The sequence below is a fragment of the Myotis nattereri genome, assembly GCF_964212035.1.
Source record: "Myotis nattereri genome assembly, chromosome: 1".
NCBI lineage: Eukaryota > Metazoa > Chordata > Mammalia > Chiroptera > Vespertilionidae > Myotis > Myotis nattereri.
The window spans coordinates 198,864,105-198,885,219 of record NC_138075.1 but is presented as its reverse complement, the minus strand read 5'-3'; the positions used below and the strand labels follow the sequence as shown (position 1 = coordinate 198,885,219).

The 21,115-nt window shown below is 35.7% G+C and overlaps 1 protein-coding gene across 2 annotated transcripts in view; it reads right to left on the bottom strand.

The window, feature by feature from the left end:
• Positions 1 to 2,325: 2,325 nt before the first annotated feature.
• Positions 2,326 to 21,115, bottom strand: part of CHIC2 (cysteine rich hydrophobic domain 2) — a 56,692-nt gene continuing 37,902 nt past the window's right edge. For both annotated transcript variants that reach the window (XM_081088617.1, XM_081088618.1), the window contains exons 4-6: positions 7,179 to 7,235; positions 6,953 to 7,012; positions 2,326 to 3,746 (exon numbers count right to left, since the gene is read on the bottom strand). In XM_081088617.1, coding sequence (XP_080944743.1) covers positions 3,696 to 3,746; positions 6,953 to 7,012; positions 7,179 to 7,235 — 168 coding nt within the window. In that variant the 3' untranslated portion in view covers positions 2,326 to 3,695. The remainder of the gene's footprint in view (positions 3,747 to 6,952; positions 7,013 to 7,178; positions 7,236 to 21,115) is intronic.

The following is a 21,115-nucleotide window of genomic DNA, read 5'->3' as shown; positions in this document are numbered from 1 at the left end:
TAAATATTTCTAATTTCCAGTAACATGGGCATTTATATTCATAACTCAAGAAAGGATAAGCCAGAAGGGTTATACTGGAGGCTACTAGCCCAGATACTCAAGCTCAAGGCATAACTGACTTTGGTAATACCACATATTAAGCATTCAGGGTTTTTTTCTATATACACATTAGAAATTATAAGAGTGCACATTTCTAGGGAACCTATATATACAAAAGCCAAAGCAAGCGAACAACTGGTCGACCAGTCACTATGATGCACACTGACCACTAGGGCGCAGACACTCAACGCAGGAGCTGCCCCCTGATGGTTAGTGCGCTACCCATAGTGGGAGCGCCACTTGGCTGAACGGGATGAGCGGCTGCTCCCACTGCGAACCCCGGGCTGACGGGGCAGGAACCCAGGCTGCGATTGTCGCCTCCTCACTCCCTGCTGCCTCCTCCAGATGCCCGCAGGCTGCGGAGCACTGCCACCACCTGGGCTCACAGACCTGACCCAAGAGGCTGAGAGGCAGGTTCATGGCCACTGGCGGACTGAGGCCTACTCTGCCACCTCTCAGTGCTACTGTCCCTGGGCCTGGCCCCGACCCCGACCAGGTCTCCTGGAGAGGCAAGTGCTCCGGCTCCACAGAAGATGCCAGACCAGGGAGCAGCCACTCAGAGGGCAGATCCACAGCCGCTTGGCTGGGCTGACCGGGATGAGCAGTGCTCCCACAACAGGCTGATCCCCATCAGCCACGCCCCCCACCAGTGCAGGAATCCCATGCACCGGGACTCTAGTATCATATAAGATCTTTGGTTAATCTCTTCCTGCCCTCCCCACTCCCCCCTGAGATTCATCAGTCTATTCCATGTTTCCATGTCTGTGTGTCAAGCGTCTGCCCCCTGGTGGTCAGTGTGCATCACAGCAAACGGTCAAATGGTCACATAGGCTTTTATATATATAAGAGGCCCAATGCACAAAATTTGTGCAAGGGGCTTGGCCCTCACAGCCCCAGTTGCCTCGGCCAGCCCTCGCAGCCCCTCGCAGCCTCAGCTGACCCTTGCAGCCCTGGCTTCATCGGAAGGATGTCCAGACAGTCGTTCTGCTGTTTGGTGTAATTAGCATATTAACTCTTTATTATACAGAACTAGAGGCCCAGTGCATGGATTTGCGCACTGGTGGGGTCCCTCAGCCTGGCCTGCACCCTCTTGCAATCCGGGATCCCTCAGGGGTAGGGCCAAAACTGGCGGTCTGACATCCCCCAAGGGATGTAGTAGTACGCGAAGCAGCAGGTGGCCCGGGAGGAGCCCACGCCGCTCCTCTCATCCCGACCCCACTGTGCCTGCTGCCGCTGCTGCTCAGTAAGCTCGCTGAGCAGCATTCCTGCTGTGGGAGCACACTGACCACCAGGGGGCGGCTCCTGTGTTGAGCGTCTGCCCCCTGGTAGTCAGTGCGTGTCATAGTGACTGGTCGACTGGTTGTTCGGTTGCTTTGGCTTTTATATATATAGACTAGTGGCCCAGTGCATGGATTCGTGCACTGGTGGGGTCCCTTGGCCTGGCCTGTGGGGATCGAGCCGAAACCAGCAGTCCAACATCCCCCAAGGGGACCCAGACTGCCAGAGGGTGCAGGCCAGGCTGAGGGACCCCCCCACCAGTGCATGAATCTATGCACCGGGCCTCTAGTCTTTAATAAAATTAAGGCTTTTAAAAATCCTATACTTAATATTATCAACTATGAAACTATCTTATTATTAAATATTCTTAAGGGAATAAAAATTACAACTTACAGAAGACTAATAATAGGAGAAAAAATTATGTCTCAAAAGGTACAATTCTTCTTATAAAGCTAATCAATATGCTGTTCTACAAATTTATAAAATTTTAGATATGGAACACTATGTTGCATAGTCTATAGTCATATTTTTCTGCTCTTGCTGAATACTGAGGCAGATTTAGCATTTCCCATACAATTTTCCACACTGAAACCAGAGGAATACTAGAGCTTTTGAATAGCATTACCTTTTAATTGCACTACTTTAAGGTGTCAGGCCACACCCTAGACATAAGGTAAATGAAGTGAGAAGTGTTTAGATTCTTTCTACTTTGAGCTCTTCAGAAGAAAAATGTTTTATAAATTCAAGTTGTTAAGTATTTTAGGGGGCAAGGGAAAGAAATAATTCTCATACAAAAAAAAAAATCTTAGTTTTTAAGATAGTTCCTAATGTCCAATATAGGAAATATAATACTGGCATTCAACTATTCAAATTTATATAGAATTACAGTACTTTGGAGAAGTACAAAGAAATACTTTAAAAATATACAGGTATATAAATTAATGAAACTGGTATTTAAAAAATTTAATACAAGGAAAAAAGGTATAGTGGTACCAATTCTTAATACAAATTATTAAGCACAGTTTATATAATTTCAAAAGTTATTCACATTATTGCTCGATACCACAGCTGTATGGAACAAGTTCTTGACACACATTAAAATTTGTATAATTTCAAGTTTATAAAAACAAAAATTTACACATAGGCCATTCAGAAAGTTTTAAAATGCATGGACATATGTACAACCAAAAAGAGAAAAAAAAAAGTATGTTTGTATATATGTAAAAGAAACAAGCTGATCTAATTTAAACTTAAATGTCACCTTCTCAATTAAAAAAAAAAAAAAGTACACATAACTGGACCAAAAGCAAACTAGTAGATAAAAACAGTACTAAATATGCCTTCCATTTTTTAGTAATAATCTGTTCTAAATATCAATGGGGTATTAAACACCAGCTTATTTTTAATTCTAGAATTTTTACTTTCTTTCAAAACTTCTTAGAAACATATATCCATTCTACAACTGTGTTAGATTAGGAGAAGTATTTTCCTTAGAAACTTTTTAAAGGAGTATTTCCATACTTTTGTATATAAGATTTGATAAACAAAAAATAACCCAAATAAGGCATTATCATCTTGATAAAAAAATATACACAGATTGTAATGATACTAAATTTTTATGATCCTGAGCTCTAGTAACCATTAGATGCATGCATACCATTCACTGATTTGTCTATTCTAATAAAAAATAATTTAATTCTGCCTTGCTACCTTTGAAACCAGAAATCCTTTCAAAACGTTTTTATACGTCTTCATAATGTTACAAATATTTCCGCTGTAAACAGAGCATTAGGAATTGTATGAGAAAGGATATGTTAAATGCCAAAAAGCTATTAAAGAAAACTTACTATTTTAAAAGAATAACTATGTTAAATTTAAAAAGGGTGAGAAAGAATACAAAGAGTGTGCTTGCTATAAATGATGAGTAGAGTCTTACAAAGGTGTTTTTCTATATTAAGGAATTAATAAATAAAAGACTGTGTATACCTTGGTGATAAAATAAAAAAGGCTGGCCATTTTTTATGCTAAGTTCAAATGTATTTTTTTTTCGATAATACAAAAAAGTAACCTTGAAAATCAGAATACATAACAGAAAAGAGCACAATAACTTAAGTATTAAACATCTGTATGAAATAACTGTTGCAAAGTTGGACAAAAATGCACACTTAGAACATGCGGTTATTAAAAAAAAAAAAGAAAAGAAAAAAAACACCACACAATTCTGTAGAACCAATGTTATGTCACCACCAGAAGAGCACCAAGCAAGGCACCATTGGAAAGACAACATACTTGGAAAGTCTCTATAAATAAAGTAAATGCTAATCCGGTCGAAAAATTGGTGTCTTTGGTAAAAATTCTATGAGGATGACCTGTAGAAGGAGAAAAGGAAAAGTTTTAAAAATATTTAAATAGATTTCATCTTAATAAAACTTCAGTTATATTCCAATATTTAAAACAATTTTGATAGTGCCTCTGACACACAGAATACATGCATGAATAAAGGAGAAAACAGAACTAGCACTTACTAATTATAAGTGTTTCATACTATCTGGATTTATTTAATCCCAACAGCTTTTCTTATGAGGCAAACATTATCATCCTCATTTTACAGATGAGGAAACTGATGATCTGAGAAGGGTAACACCATAGATGTTAAGTCACTATTTGAACAAAGGTCATTCTTAACTGCAAAGTCTTGTCTTTTCTACTATACTACATGGCTGCAGCTTCCACCCATTCATCTAACCCAATTCCATGGGTCATTAGGTTCTAGAGTTGCTCTCATTTTACTGTAGCAGGATATGTGATCTCTATATAAAGGGTATTGATCCCTTCTCTCTTAATTTTTTAAAAGTCCTTTTCTTAAGTTAACAAAATTAAAGGTTGAAATCTGTTCCCAAGGACCTTTTACAAAAAAAACTAAAGGAGCCCTACCCGGTTTGGCTCAGTGGATACAGAGCCTGCCTGCAGACTTAACGTCCTAGGTTCGATTCCAGTCAAGGGCACATGCCTGGGTTGCTGGATTGACCCCCAGCAGGGGGTGTGAAGGAGGCAGCCAATCAATGATTCTCTCTCATCCATGATGTTTCTATCTCTCTCTCCCTTCCTCTCTGAAAGCAATAAAAATATATTAAAAAACAAACAAACAAAAAAACTAAAGGAAAATCAACAAAGAGAGAACACAGTAACACAGAAAGACCAGAGCTAATTTTTATTCCAAACTTGAACTGTCTTAAATTCCAATCAATTATTTCCCTTTTCCAACTCTGTATAAAATAGGTGCTAACAAAAAAAATTATTTGATTTGAACATTTCCAAGTTTGGTGAACTCATTTTCTTTTTCAGAAACTGTCTCTAAAAATTGATAATTAAATGTTTAAACTACTTATATGTCAACATTCAATAAATACTTCTATATTTCAAACGTGTCCCCAATCAAGCAGTCTACACAGTTTCAGCTCCTGGATGTAGGCATTACATTTTACAGTGTATATGACAGAACGGAAAATAAATGCTATCTTTGGCCATATTTGCATTATTTTTTAAAGAATATAATGCATAGAAATTGGCCACTTTGTTGCATTCCTTCTAAATCATACTGCTCTACCACATCAGAATAAAAGAAAAATTGTTATCAAGTTGATATTTTTCTAGATTATCTCCAATGTTCAAAATATAATCAAGGAGAACTATTTTCCTTTAACAAGTGAAATATCTGTAAGCTAAAGAAAAGTTCAGGTCAAAGAGAAATACATGATAAGAATACCCCAATTCATTAGATAAGAAGCCTTCTCTCCTTACTAGATTATTTGTTATCTTAAGTTTTTAAAATTATGTTAGAAAGTTTTTGCAATTATGCTATTCTCCCATTCAACTACCACAAATATATATATATTGAAATGTTTAGAAAAATATAAATATTTAACAATTTTTAAAAAATTGTATTACTCTTCTGAGTATCTTCTATGATGGTATGGAAAATATAATGGTTTTAATAGTAGAGTTTATCTAAAAACTCATAAAAATTAAAGGAAACTATTTTACAAACAAAGCACACAGCTCATGATGTTTTGAAAGGTTAGTAAATTATTTTATTTTTAGTTAAAAAAAATATAAAACAAAGATGAATATAAGAAGCATATTTTATGAATGAACGACATTCCTATAGTTCTATCTGGAAATAATTGCATTGGGAATAACTTTTGTTTTTCTTTCCAATATAAATTTAGAAATGTGCAAAAATAAATTTTAAAAGCCTTAGTTTTTTAAGCTTAGTGGCTGAGCTTATAAATAGAGCAATTTTTTCACAAAGTGCTTTAAATTTCTTACATATCCATTCCTCCTGCCAAAACACATAAACTAACTCTGATGAAAATATAAGACTAGCATTTTCATAGGTCAATCTAAAAACAAGTTATTTGATTATATTTCATTATTATTATAAAGTATCAAGTGTCTTTCTCATCAGTATAAAGTAGCATGTTTTATATAAAAGATAATGATAAATTTTAAATTATTTGGTTCACTGAATATAGACCTATTCTATGAAAAAAGAGGTATTTTTAAGATGTCTTTTATGTTCAAAGCTAAAAATGGGATTTGATTGTATGATAATGAAAGAAAGGGTAAATACTATAGAGCAAAATGATATTATGACAATTTCCAACTATTTAAGCACTGTTTTAATCAATCTTTTATACACATACACACTATCTCTGATAGCTTGCTTAACTGTATCAAATAGAATTTGTCAGAAATGATGTGCCAGGCACTTCACAAAGAATATGACTTTAATTTCAACAATCAATTCTTCCTTAGATGTTTTTCAGGTAATATAATAACTTTTGATATTTAAAATAAAACACCCAAGCTCAAGAAAAAAATAAATAAAAATTCATAATTATTCTGAATTTTTCAGAAGGAGAAAAATTGTTCAAGTAAATTAAAGAGTCGGTAGATTAAATATCATACTGAATTAAGTTCTCAAATTCATTATATACATGTGCCAACTTGGATATCTTTTAAAGGATAAACAAAGGACAGGCAAAATCCCACCTCCTACATACTTTAAGGATAATTTTTATAAAACAATATTCTAATAACACTTTAAAAGATCCTTTAAAGGCCACTGAGGTATGGGTAGTTAAAATTTATAAAGGCTAAAGGTTTCTTAAGCTCCAATGGCTTGGCTGAAAGGTTTTCTTCCACACTTGGAAACTTGATTAGCATTATATAAAAAAGCCATATCTGACTTGCTGCGTAACCAAAGTTGTGGTTATTCTTTATACAGCACCTAAAATTTCACACTCCATCAACACATGTTCAGGCTATTTTATCTTGGCAATTAATTTATTATTTTTCAGAACACAGTGAAGCCTTGTTTTCAAGTCATTCATAACTTTATAAATCAGTCTTGCACATGAAACCATGCATCTGTGAACCGTAGAAAATCCTTGCACTCAGGAGATTAAGCTCCTGACACCTTTGCTGATTAATAATCATGGAAAGAATAAGATCAGAAGCAAAATAAATGATCATTTAATAGAGAAACTCACAAAACAGCCCTTTAACTTACATATTCCATCATGTTATTCGTTTCACATTTCCTTTTGCTCAGTCTCCAGTGCAAGCACAGCTAGACAAGAAGGAGAGTAAAAGAAGAAAAATGAGCTCTAGTTCATTGCAGCAAACAGACTAACCCATTTGTCCACCTTTCATATTTTTAGTTCAACAAAAGCATCTGTTTCCATACTGTGCAATTCAGACCCCAACAGTACGAAGCTGCTCCCTGTGGTACTCACCTTGTGGTATAACCTATTGTTTTCCCATTCTAATAACTTCTCAATCGATCTTCGTGTCTGGAAGACAAATGAGAAAAAAGTTTACTCTTGACTGGTTTTAGAAAAACTGTTTTGCAGCTGCTTTTTGTGTGAGAAGAGAGGTATAAGACAGTGACTGAATATAGGGTGGCCTATAACACTATCAACAGTCAAGCATTAAATAGTAATCTAAATACAAATAGTACTCTAATAAAGATAGGTTTTGTTTTTAGCATTGATTCCTTTTTTCGCTGTTTCAAACTAACCTCTGATTTAAAACTATCAAACTCTAAAAAGCTAGTTATCTACCAAATGATATAAATTTAAATCCCCATTTAGTTCAAAAATAGATTTGCAATACTGAAATGATATGTAAGTATTACGTATTAAAACAGGAGCAAATCTGTATTTAAACCCACACAAATGATAACAATATCAAACTCTTAATCAACACTACTGTTAAAGAAATTAACTGAGAAATTTATGTTTAAGATTACTTGACTTTTGCAGTATGTACTATACAGCATGAAATGTTTCTTGCTTGGGAATAAGAATAAAGGAAAGGATAATTCATGGTGCCAGGTGTTAGGATGAGACTGACACAGCTGCAGGTGCAACAAGGACAGTGTTTCCACAAGAATCAAATGCAACTTGGTACAGCTGCAGCTTCCTCACAAGGGAAGGAAAAAAAGCATATAACACTATTAATGTGGCACAACTAAATAAGTACTAATAATCAAATTGTAAAAAATAGCATATCAAGCAAGGATGAGCTAGGTGAGAAACTGTAGGATCAAGCTGGTTTTCAACAGTCAAATGTTACATAAGAAAATAGTATCTACTATTAACTACTTACCATATTACCTTTCAGCATGTTGAACATGCTGAAGACACATCACAGGCACATAGGTGCCAACTGTATTTCATAACTACCAGTGAATTATCACTACCACCTTACATTCTCCAAGTATATGTCATAAAAATCAGAAAACCAACTAACTCTTTGGATAATAATACAACAATGACTAACTTATTACATTATTTTTTTAACGTTTTTGGGGGGCAAGAATTTTAAAGGGAAAAAAGTGCCCTTGCTAACAATGATCAGCAGACCTCACTTGTTTCTTTGTAAAGATAGCCTTTTAGAGGCAGCTCTCCTTTTAAATGAAAATAGGGCAGCAGTTATGGTCACACTTTTTGTTAATTTAGTTGCCAGTCAGCCCCAAATCAAAAGAAAATAAGGCTGCAGAGTGTAATTAACATTCAGTTCAGTCGTTTTGTCCCTTGTCTAGCCCCCAAGCTTTGTTAAAATTGCCATCTGAATGCTGAAGGCTGTAGGGAAATCGATTTGATTCTAATCGCACCATGAAAAGAACATGATCTAACTGCTTTCAGCCCTCCGTAAATCTGTACTAGGTCTTTAGCACAATGCAACTTCTAATTTAAAAAGCACTGAATGTCTCGTCAATGACTTTGTGAAGAAAAAAGAACAAGGAGCAGACATAAAAATTCCAATAGTTGTTTAAGCATTAAAGTTCATTTGCATCACAGCAAACCTGAAAAGGGCTGACCTCTCAAACCGCCTCTCAGGTCTATGAAGTTGTAGCCTTGACAAGCTCACATTGACAGAGCTCATTGACTCTGAAAGGCTACTCTATCAATGGTGAAAAATGGCAATAGGTTCTACTCTGAGCAGGCATCTGCCTGCCCACCCGCTGCTAAACCAATGGCAAAACCGATTCAAAACCTGAATCTACCTTGTAATCTTCCTTTCTAGGACCTTTTAATAATAGATTAAGATTACTATACAATTTGAGGTTTTCCTTTTACTGATGGTTTAAGAATCGGGGGCTGGGGGTGAAAGAACGAGGGTGGGAAGAACAAGCTTTCCAAGTCTTGTTTAATATTAAAGTATAAAAATTAAAAGCTTAAAATTACATTCTGAAAAATTTCATTACTCGCAGAAAAAATGTGTAGTTCCCACTATCATCTTTTCATAAATTTAAACCCATGTTACATTATAATGAGAAAGAACCTCATTGCGAATGAATCTCATGATGTATATGATACACACACTCACATACAAGTTAAACATTTTTAAATATTTAAGTAACTTAAATCAACTAGCAGTATCTGAATAAAAGGTAAGTATAAAGTATGAACCCTAAATTCCAAAATATTTACATAGAAATTCTGAATACACTCTTTGCCTCTAAGTAGGAGTTTAATGATTTAATAATAGGGTTTGGTATAAGAATTGCATCTTACAATATTTAAGAATTCTAAACCAAACAAACCCTGCTATAGCATATTCTGGATAGGCATCTAAATATAAAATATTTCTATACAATTGACAGTCTGAAGTAAAAGCTGTGAATTGGCACCTTCTAATCTTGCTGTAAGACCTCTTTCCTGCTTGACAGGTGGGAAAAAAAAGCACTTGCACGTGCAGCTTAATTAATCATTACACTTGACATTTCCATGATTTACAGTGAGGAGCAGGTGAGAACAGACAAAACCAGAAAGAAACCCTTGATCGGAGTGGAACATTTCTAGCACACTAAGGTGACAAGTACATAGATACTATCAGAAAGAAAGGAAGAAGGAAGAGAGAAAGAAAGAAAGAAAGAAAGAAAGAAAGAAAGCAAGAAACTGTGCCACAAATTATTTGTTAGTAACAACAAAAGCTCAAATTAAATGGAAAAACAACTTTAACTACTGAGAATGTTTAATATTCTGTAATTATTTTTAGTTAACAAAATCAAAATATATTTTCAAGATTAAACACAATACCAATTTGGCAGATACTAAAAAAAAAAAAAATATGACACTTCAGCATTTATAAGAGCTATTTAAAAGCCTTTAAGCATGAAAAAAAGCACTTTATAATTGCAGTATTCTGTCCACAGGGTTGCCAGATATTATTTCTAATAAAATGTACGATTCAACATTGCCAAACTCTATAATTACTACTGAGTAAGCAAACCTAAGCATATAAAAACCTGTCCTTGATTTTTAAAAGGTATATCGACCACTAAATTCAACATAAATTAAAACAAACTAATCTACATTAAAAAAAAAATACTATGTATAGAGTCTGCCGGCATGACATATCAAAAAAAAAAAAAAATCTTTCAGTATTCTAGGCCAGTGGATTTCTAAAAATAAGTCATCTTAATTTCTTAAAAAGAATTTGGTGCTTGTGGAAAGCACCAGATTGATAGTCATGGGAACTAAAAATCTTCTATTTAATAGAAAGAACAGAGGAAAGGGCAGTGCAAGCTTCAGTGCAAGCTTCCCTACAGTGGGCCTTAATCCTTTTCAGTGCTCACACCCTAGGGGTGAGAGGACAGGTTAGTGGTTCTTAACCAATGAATTCTCACTCATTCTGCATAAAATGATCAACAAAAAAATCTCATTTTATCGTGAATTATTATCCTTAATTAAAAGGGCGAAGACCACCAACTCACAACATGCAAGCAAAACAAGTTTTTTATGAGAATGACATCACATCACTAACCTGGTCTGTAAAAGGACAGCTCCCACCCATCTCCCTCATCACAGAGCTCACTTAAACTTTTTTCACATATTTCCTTATTTCAACACCTTGCTAATCATATTTTTCTCACTGTTGAACTAATTCTAATATAGCCATTAAGCAATTTTAAACTAAAAATTAACCAAGATTCAAATATCATTTCAATGATTAAATACCTATTTATTAAATAGATTTAACTTGAAGGTTGCGTTGGTGGTATAGTGGTGAGCATAGCTGCCTTCTAAATAGATTTAACTTGAATAGCAAGTAGTAGCAACAGTTCTTTTTAAATTAGAACATAATGGTTCTTTTTAAATTAGAACGTAAGTCAAAACATGAAAACTACAAGAGAAGTAAATGGCCTATAATTCACAAAATAGCTAATTACATAATAAATAATCAACAATTAATTTTAGGTATAGCATACCCCTTTATCAACTTCCAAAAACCCTGTAGAGTAAGCTTACACTTGTAAAATACATATTCACTTAGAAATAGTGAGTTACAATAGAAAATAAGGGTTTTCTGAAAGTGAAAATTTATCTTACTATGAAGCATTTTTGAAAATTTTTCTACATCTCATAACTTTTGATAAATTATTAAACAAATTATGTGCAATTAGATATAAATAAGTCTTTCAGGGGAGCAAGAAATCTTTTTAAAAATTTGAATGTATTACTTCCCTACTTTATTACCACTAGTACTTATAGTATACTCATTACTAATAATTCATTTATTTATAATCAATCATTTGAAAAAGTGGTTTTTCAAATACATGATTTTCTAAAGTTGTTAATAAAATCAATGGGAATCTCATAGATTTTAAAGTACTTAGAGCCAAAGGGAAAAAAATGTGGAAGCTCTAACAAAATTTCTCTGAAACTCCTCCCCCCCAAGACAGCATTATAATCAGGTTTTAGAACATAAATATGCTAATATATGTTAACAAAATGTATAAATAAAATATCTCACTAATTACTATAAAAGTTAAGCTACTTAAACTTGAAATTTATTTGAATAGTACTTATTCATAACATCACAGAATGTCAAAGTACAATTTAAACAGTCAATTTCTTATTTAAAACTGGTTTTGATTTTAAGCTCCCAAATTATAATGCATTAAGCTTTCACAAGAATATTGCTTTGAATGTATTCATAATCTTAGTTTTTAATTTTTCAGCATTTTTAAGAACTATACTTATCTCTTGACATCTGTACAAATTCAAATTACTAATATAAGTGAAACAAAAATGTTCTTAATTATAAGTCATTAGAAGAAAGCCATCTAAAATTTTAAGTAAGTTATTTTAACTTAAGATAAAATTACTTGATTCACCTGTTTGTTCTGGATTAATAGAAATCTTATATTGCAGTGATGTGCAGAAAATTAAATTGCATATTTCAGTATCATGATACATGCAAAATCTGGACTCACCAAAAAGATAAACTAGAATATGGTCAGATTCCTCAAAAAAATTTCTAAACAAATTTCCTTGTACTTAAAGGCTCCTTTTAGGCGCCAAAAACACACAATGGAGAAAAGAAGGCCTCTTCAATAAATGGTAATGGGATAATTGGAAAGCCACATGCAAAGAATGAAACTAAATTAGTTTGTCCCGTGTATAAAGATTAATTCAAAACGAATGAAAGATCTAACTATAAGATCTAAAACAATAAATTACACAGAAGAAAAACACAGGTACTAAATTTATGGACTTGGACATAGGAAATATTTTATGAATTTGACCCCCAAAACAAGGAAAGTAAAGGCAAAAGTAAAATGGGACTGCATCCAACTAAAAAGCTTCTGCATGGCAAAAGAAAAGTACAAAACAAAAAGGCTGCCAACCAAATGTGAGATGTTTGCAAACAACAGCTCCAAAACAAGGGTTAATATCTAAAATATATAAAGAACTCATACAATTCAAGACCAAACGAACAATCCAATTAAAAAACGAGCAGAGGACCTGAACAGACACTTCTCCCAAGAAGACATACAAATGGCCAACAGATATAAGAAAAGATGTTTAACTTTACTAGCTATTAGGGAAATTCAAATCAAAACTACAATGAAGCCCTAGCTGGTGTGGTTCACAGTTGGTTGGGCGCCAGCCTGTGCATTAAAAGTTTGCTGGTTCCATTCCTGGTCAGGGCACATGCCAGGTTGAGGGCTCAATCTCTGGTGTGGAGCATGCAGGAGGCAGCCATTCTGCCTCTCACATCAATGTTTCTCTCTCTCCCCCACCCCCTTCCTCTTACTCTAAGAACCAATAAAAATTTTAAAAAGTACAATGAGATACCACCTCACACCTATTAGAATGGCTATTATCAACAAGACAGTAATAACAAGTGTTGGAGAGGTTGTGGGGGAAAAGGAATTCTCATTTGCTGCTGGTGGGAATATAAACTGGGATAGCTACTATGGAAAATAGTATGGCGGTTCCTCAAAAAACTAAGAATAGAGTTATCATGACCCAGGAATCCCTTTTCTGGGAATGTACCTGAAAAACCCCAAAACATTTATTCACAAAGATACATGCACCCTATGTTCATTGCAGTATTACTCTCAGTGGCTAAGACATGGAGAACACCAAAGTGTCCAACAATAGCAGATTGGATAGAGAAGGTGTGGTGCATATATACTATGGACTACTACTCAGCCATAAGAAAAGATAAAATACTGCCATTTGTGACAACGTGGATGGACCTTGAGAATATTATGCCAAGCGAAATAAGTCAGTCAGACAAAACTAAGAACTACATGATTTCACTCATATGTAGGATATAAACAGAAACTCATAGACACTAGACAACAGTATGATGGTTACCAGAGGGAAGGGGGTGGGGCGGAGGTAATAAAGAGTAGAGGAGGCCAAATATATGGTAACAGAAGATGATTTTACTTTGGGTGGTGGGCACACAATGCGATATACAGATCCATGTACCATAGAAATGTACACTTATGCCGGGAGCCAGTCCATCCTTGCTGTTCCAAAGGACCTGGCATATATGGCATACTGTTCTTAAAATGTTTGCTCACCTTCTTGGCACTATGTGTTTTAACCAAGGTCTCCTCTCTGAGAAAGATTGTTTCCCCAGGTAGGGATTTTCCCCTGAAGTTAGGGAGGGAATAAAACCCCTCAACTAAGTGCCAGGCAGGTAATTAATCACTTTAACTACGAACAATCATGCTTAAGCTACATAATCTTTACTCCCTGGAATGGAGATAAGAAACGCCCTAACCTTTGGAATAGAGATTGATAGGATTGAATCAACTGGTATAAATACAGATGTAACAAGACAGCAAGAGACAGAACTTAGAAGACAGAACCAGGAGGCACAGAACCTAGACATAGAACCTAGAGACAGAACATGGCAAAAGATCCTGGACAGAAACTGGCCTCAGAATCTAGAGACAGAACCTAGCAAGAGAACATGGCAAAAGATCCTGGACTGAACCTGACTACAGATATTGGCAAGAGAACCTGACTAGAACCTGGTGACTGAACCTGGCTGGAGAACCTAGCAAGGGAACATGGCTACAGAACCTGGCTGGAGAACCTGGAGAACCTAGCAAGAGAACATGGACACAGAACCTGGCTGGAGATCCAAACCAGAACTTCGCTGGAGATCCAGACCAGAACTTGGCTAGAGAAACTGACTGGGCTGCTGATCAACTGAACGCTGTCTCCGTGTCTTTCCTTCTTCGCTGACTCTGTCAACACCTTTGGGAACCCCTGGACCTGCTGGGGTTGGACCCCAGCACACTTAAAACCTATATGGTCTTATTACAATGTCACCTCAATAAATTTAATTAAAAAGATAAATAAAAAATAAAGCTATAGTAATAAAAAAAAGGCTCTTTTAAAACACTTTTGTGATGAAAGAAGGTGAAGGGATTAGACAAAGAGCATACAGGCATAACCCACAGACACAGACAGCAGTGTGGTGATGGCCTGAGGGAAGGGGAGGCAGGGGCAGGGAGAGGGTGGGCAAAGGGCAGGAAAATGGGGACATCTGTAATAGTGTCAAGAATAAAAATAAAGTTTAAAAAAGGCTTCTTTTAAAATTTTTATGTAAACATTACTTTTGAATATATATTTTTTATTGATTTCAGAGAGGATGGGAGAGGGAGAGATAAAAACATCAATGATGAAAGAGAATCATTGAATGGCTGCCTCCTGCACCATCCCCAGTAGGGGATTGAGCCCCCAACCTGGGCATCTGCCCTGACCAGGAATCAAACCGTGATCTCCTGGTTCATAGGTCAATGCTCAATCAGAGCCACACCCACCAGGCTATAACTAACTTTTAAATAATCTAGATACACTACAACATCCACCAAAGTATGATTAGAACAACCCTCTTAGTACTGTTTGTTAAAATAGTTTTAGATGAATATTAATTAAAAACCTGCAAACCTTTTGCATATAAAAAATCCTCTGAGCAGTGATTTATAGGAACTACTCTTAAAGACAAAGGTATACTTAAATACAATTTCATAAAGAGTTTATGACCTAGGCTAGTAGCTCTTAACTTTTCTAGGTTACTGTGAGTACTTTACAAATGACAAAAGGCACATACACAAAAATATATAATGTTGCACACAAATTTAAGGGGTTTAGCCACTCACCTCTGATAAAATTTCAGAAAATACTGTTAACATCCCAAAAAACTAAAACTGACTTTCTATTGACAGCAGAAAATTAGAAAAACTGTACATAAAACTGACTTTCTATTGACAGCAGAAAATTAGAAAAACTGTACATAAGACAAATAAATGAATTTTAGATAACACAAAAAATATTACTATCAGGGATTTTGAAAAACTACATGATTACACAAGGAAGAATCACTTGATCAGGATCAACAAGTGGGGGAGGGGGGATTATCTACCAACTGATTATAATGGACAACTGGAGAAACAAAAATGGGTAAGGAATAGTATCCGTTGATCTTCACTTTTGGTTTGACTCCATGCTAGGTAGGTGTCTTTCCTTTGTTACCTTATTTAATCTTCACAACAAGCCTATTAAGGCAGCTTGTATTACTTTCTTTTTACATATGAAAATTACAGTTTAGAGGGGTAAGAAACTTAAAGCTAAACTACGAAATAGTGGAACTAAGATTTAAAACCAGGATTGTATGGCCTTCAGCATCATGCTCATTTTATTATACTATAGAGCCAAGAATTTGTACAGAATCTGTAACTTTTTGATTGATTACTGGCCATTGTCTTTCTTTGCTGATTCTAAAGGTGGGAGGAAAAGGTATATCAATATAGTCTGAACAGGTTGTGTAGGCTGGCTCAATGGATTAGAAATTAGTTGTGCCCTAAAATGCAGAGCAATTTTCTCTAGAGACATTACCGAGTTCTGGGGCAGCATAGAAGGGTGGGGGACAAAGCCTGAAAGGCAGAGAAAAATTAGTCACAGTCTACCACTGCTTAGGAAACAAAACTCTGCTTAGGGGGGGGGTCAGGGGTAAGGGGAGAGGATTGGCATCAAACACATGACTGGTCTCCCTGCTCAAGAAACTTGAACCTGCATGGAATGAAAGGCTAAAATGCCAAACTCAAAATATGCTAAGGATACAAGTTTTAGGATAGAGGTGAACTGAATATTATTAAAACTTGCAACCCAGCTCAATCTTTTATTACACCAAAGTGACCATTTCCCTCACACTATCTCCCTAATACAGAAAAGATGAGCGAATTGATTGTCAAGTTAACTATGATACAGAATAATGAAAAGTGTGGCTGCATTCCCCCTAAGATCGGGAGCCAGACAAGGATATCTGTTCTTACAACTGCTAATCAATGTTTTCTGGAGAGTCTAGTCCAGTGATGGCGAACCTATGACACGCGTGTCAGAGGTGACACGCAAACTCATTTTTTGGTTGATTTTTCTTTGTTAAACGGCATTTAAATATATAAAATAAATATCACAAAATTTAAGTCTTTGTTTTACTATGGTTGCAAATATCAAAAAATTTCTATATGTGACACGGCCCCAGAGTTCAGTTAGGGTTTTTCAAAATGCTGACACGCCGAGCTCAAAAGGTTCGCCATCACTAGGCAGTGTAGTAAAACACAAAAACTCTACAGAAAGCATCCAGATTAGAATGAAAGAATAATGTCTTCATTGCAGATGATATGACTGTCTAAGAAGAATTTCAAGAGTCTACAAAAAGGTTAATGAAACTAATAATTTGAATTTAGCAAATTATACCCTAACAAGGAAAAATAATTGAAAAATTTTAAACATATACCACTTAAAATAAACATAATACTTATAGATAAGTCTGAAAATATATATCCAAGACATGTACACTAAAACTACATAGCATTGTTCAGAAAAATATTCAAAGACTTAAGAAAACAAGATACTGTTTCATGGGTCAGAAGATTAAGTATTTTTAAGATGCCAATTTCCCCAAATTGATCCATAAATTCAATGTAATCCAAACTAAAATTCCAATAGGATTTTTTGGTAGAAATTCACTAATTCTAAAATTCATATGAAATACAAACAATCTAGAAAAGCAAAACAATTTTGAAAAAAAAGTAGTACAAAGTTTAAGAACTAGCACCACCCAATTTTAAAACATAATTATAAAGGTACAATACTCAAGACAGTGTGGTATTAGCATCAAGATACACATAAAGATCAACGGAACAGAAGAGAGCCAAGAAATAGACACATACATATACTGAAAACTGATTTCCAACAAAGGTCCAAAGGCAATACAGTGAAGAAAGAATAGTCTTTAAAACAAACATTATTGAAGCAACTGGGTGTCTATATGCAAAATAAAAAGAACTTCAATCCATACACTGCACCATATAAAAAAATTATCTCAAATGAATCATAGATTTAAACGTAAAACTTAAACCTATAAAAGTCCTAGATAAAACACTGAAAAAAAATCTTTATACATAGACTTAGGGAGACGTACTAGGTATTACACCAACAGCATAATCCATAAAAGAATGAATTGGATTTTATTAAAATTAAAAACTTCTGTTCTTGAAAAGACTGTCAGAGGATGAAAAGACAGACCACTGGTTGGGAAAAATCTTTGCAAAATATAAACTTGCAACCAGAATACATAAAGAATTCTCAAAACTTGACAATGAAAAAACAACTCAATAAAATAAAATAAAAACACGGGCAAGAGTTAGAAGAAACTTCACCAAAGAAGATACACAAGTGCAAATAAGCATGAAAAGATGCTCAATATCACTAATCATTAGGAAAATGCAAATTAAAGCCATAACGATAATATTAGAATCATTGAAGTAAAAATATTAACTAAATATTGACAAGGATGTAGCAGAACAAACTATCATGCACTGCTGGTGGTAGTGTAAAATATACCATCATTTTTGAAAAGTTAAACAGATATATATCATATAGTCAAGCCACTCCATTCTTAGAAATTTTTACTCAAGAGAAAAGAGGATATATGTCTACAGCAAGACTCAAAAAGAATATTCATAGCAGCTTTCTTGATATAAACCAAAAGAGGAAATAACACAAATGTCCTTCAAATGTGGTACAGCTATGCAACAGAGTATTTATTCAACATTTAAAGGGAATGAACTATTAATCCAACAATAGGAAGAACCTTGCAATAATTAGGAGTAAAAGAAGACAGAAAAGAATACATACTATATGATTCCATTTACACGGAATTCTAGAAAATGCAAACTAACCTAAAAGTGTCAGAAAGCATATCAGCATTTGCCTAAAAGAAACAAGGAGATTACAAAAAGAAATAAGGAAACTTTTAAATGTTTAACAGGTTCACTGACTTGATGTATACATGTATGTATGTGCTAACATGTGACCAAACTTACCAATGATATACTTTAAATATGTGCAGTTTACTGTATACCAACTACACCTCAATAAAGGTACTAAAAATATATATATAAAAATGCAAAGACGTTATTATCAAGATATATTGTATTTGAAGACATAAAACAAAACTTAACACATAAAAAGTGTGTTAAGGCATACCTCTCCATTTACTTACATCTTCTATTTTTTTGACCATCTTGTAGTTTTTGCATACCATACAGATCATGCACATATTGTGTTAATTTTATATGCACATATTCCTTTGTGTTTGGTGCTATTGTTAATGCTATTTAAAAATTTTTTAATTTCCAATTGTTCAAACTCACATTTTTAAATCCTAGGAGTGGTTTTTCTGTAGATTTTTATGGGATTTTCTACAGAGATAACCATGTTGTCGGAAAACAGTGACAGTTTTATTTCTTGGTTTGTAAACATACCTTTTATTTCTTTTATCTGCTTTTCACTGGGTAGGATTTCCAGTAAATGTTGAATAGGGATGATATGAGTGGATTATTTGCTTTAGTCCTGATTGTCTCTATTGTTTCCTGTTTTCTTAATTTTTTTTATACAATACAGAAACATTTGTAAATCATATAGTTGAGGGGTCTTAGTATTTTAATGACTACATATATATACACTGAGTGGCCAGATTATTATGACCATCTGACGTTTGTAGGCAAATTAGCTATAATTTCACACTCAAGTTGCTAGAGGCCAGACCATTATAAATAGGGAAGCAGGTTATTTATCACAGAAGTGATTTTTTTCTGAAGATATGGGTAAACAATGCGATTTAACAGCCTTTGAACGTGGGATATATTTAAACGTGAGTGGCCAGATTATTATGACCACCCCATCAATACTTCGCTGGACCACCTTTTGCCTTTAATACTACGGCGATTCTTCTTGGCATTGACTCCACGAGATGTTGAAAGGTGATGCGAGGAATCTAACACCATGCCTGATGAACAGAGTTCTATGAGATTTGATGGTTGTGGAACCAGCTACCTGATGGCTCTTTTAACTTCGTGGCACAAATGCTCAATTGGATTGAGATCCAATGATTGTGGGGGCCACCTAAGCAAGATAAAGTCTCCCTCATGTTCTTGAAACCACTCCTGCACAACACGAGCACCATGGCACGGCCCAATGTCTTGTTGGAAGAAGACATCTCCGACACACGAAGATGGCGGCATAGTAAACACCGGAGATTGCTGCCTCGCACAACCACTTCAAAAATACAAAAGACGGAACGGACATCACCCAGAACCACAGGAAGGCTGGCTGAGGGGAAATTCTACAACTAGAAGGAAAGAGAAAAGCATACCGAGACTCAGAGGAGGCGCAGTGCGGAAGTAAAATACTAAGGTGTGGAGGTGTGTGCGGAGCGGGCTGGCGGCTGAGGGCGCGGTTGTCGTTTTCAATCGGGAGGGAGTCTCAGGCTCTGAGCTCCAGTTCCGGGAGAGTCTCTGGGGACCCAGACTCAAACGGGAGAAGCGGGACTGTCTGGCATCGGTCGGAACTCGAGAGCAGCTTTCTCTCCGAGGTTTACAACGGCTGCTGGGACACTGAGAGGCAGAGCCTCTGGGGAAGGGACTGAGAGCAGCCATAACTGCTCGCTCCGCCCACCCTGTTGATCCCCTGGGACCCGCCCTGCCCAACCCTTGCACAGAGGCATTTGCGGGATAGCCTCAGGCAAAGGCTAGATTAGCACCTCCCTAGAGGACAGAAGTTCTCCCGCTGCAGACACAGCTGATTCTCACAGCCAGTTGGCCTGGAGGTCAAATCCCCCCTCCCCCCCCCCCCCAGTAATACCTACAACAATCAAGGCTTAACTACAACAACACTGCGAACAAAGAACAAAAGGGGGTGCACCAAGAAAGCATAAAAAAATGCATAGACAAAGAAACAGGACACAAATGACAGAAATGGAGGATATAGAGTTCAAAACCACACTTTTAAGGTCTCTCAAGAACTGTCTAGAAGCCGCCGATAAATTTAGTAAGGCCCTTGAAAAGACTGGTGAGACCACCGATAAATATAGTGAGATCCTCAAGAAATCTAATGAGGCCGAAACCGGTTTGGCTCAGTGGATGGAGCGTCAGCCTGCGGACTGAAAGGTCCCAGGTTCGATTCCGGTCAAGGGCATGTACCTGGGTTGCGGGCATATCCCCAGTAGGAGATGTGCAGGAGGCAGCTGATCGATGTTTCTCTCTCATCGATGTTTCTAACTATCTCTCTCCCTTCCTCTCTGTAAAAAATCAATAAAATATATTTTAAAAAAAAAAAGAAATCTAATGAGACCCTGGGTGTTGTGATAAAGAACCAACTAGCATACACTGACTGAAATAAAGAATATTATACAGACTCCCAACAGCAGACCAGAGGAGCACAAGAATCAAGGCAAAGATTTGAAATGCGAAGAAGCAAAAAACACCCAACCGGAAAAGCAAAATGAAAAAAGAATCCAAAAATACGAAGATAGTCTAAGGAGCCTCTGGGACAGCTTCAAGCGT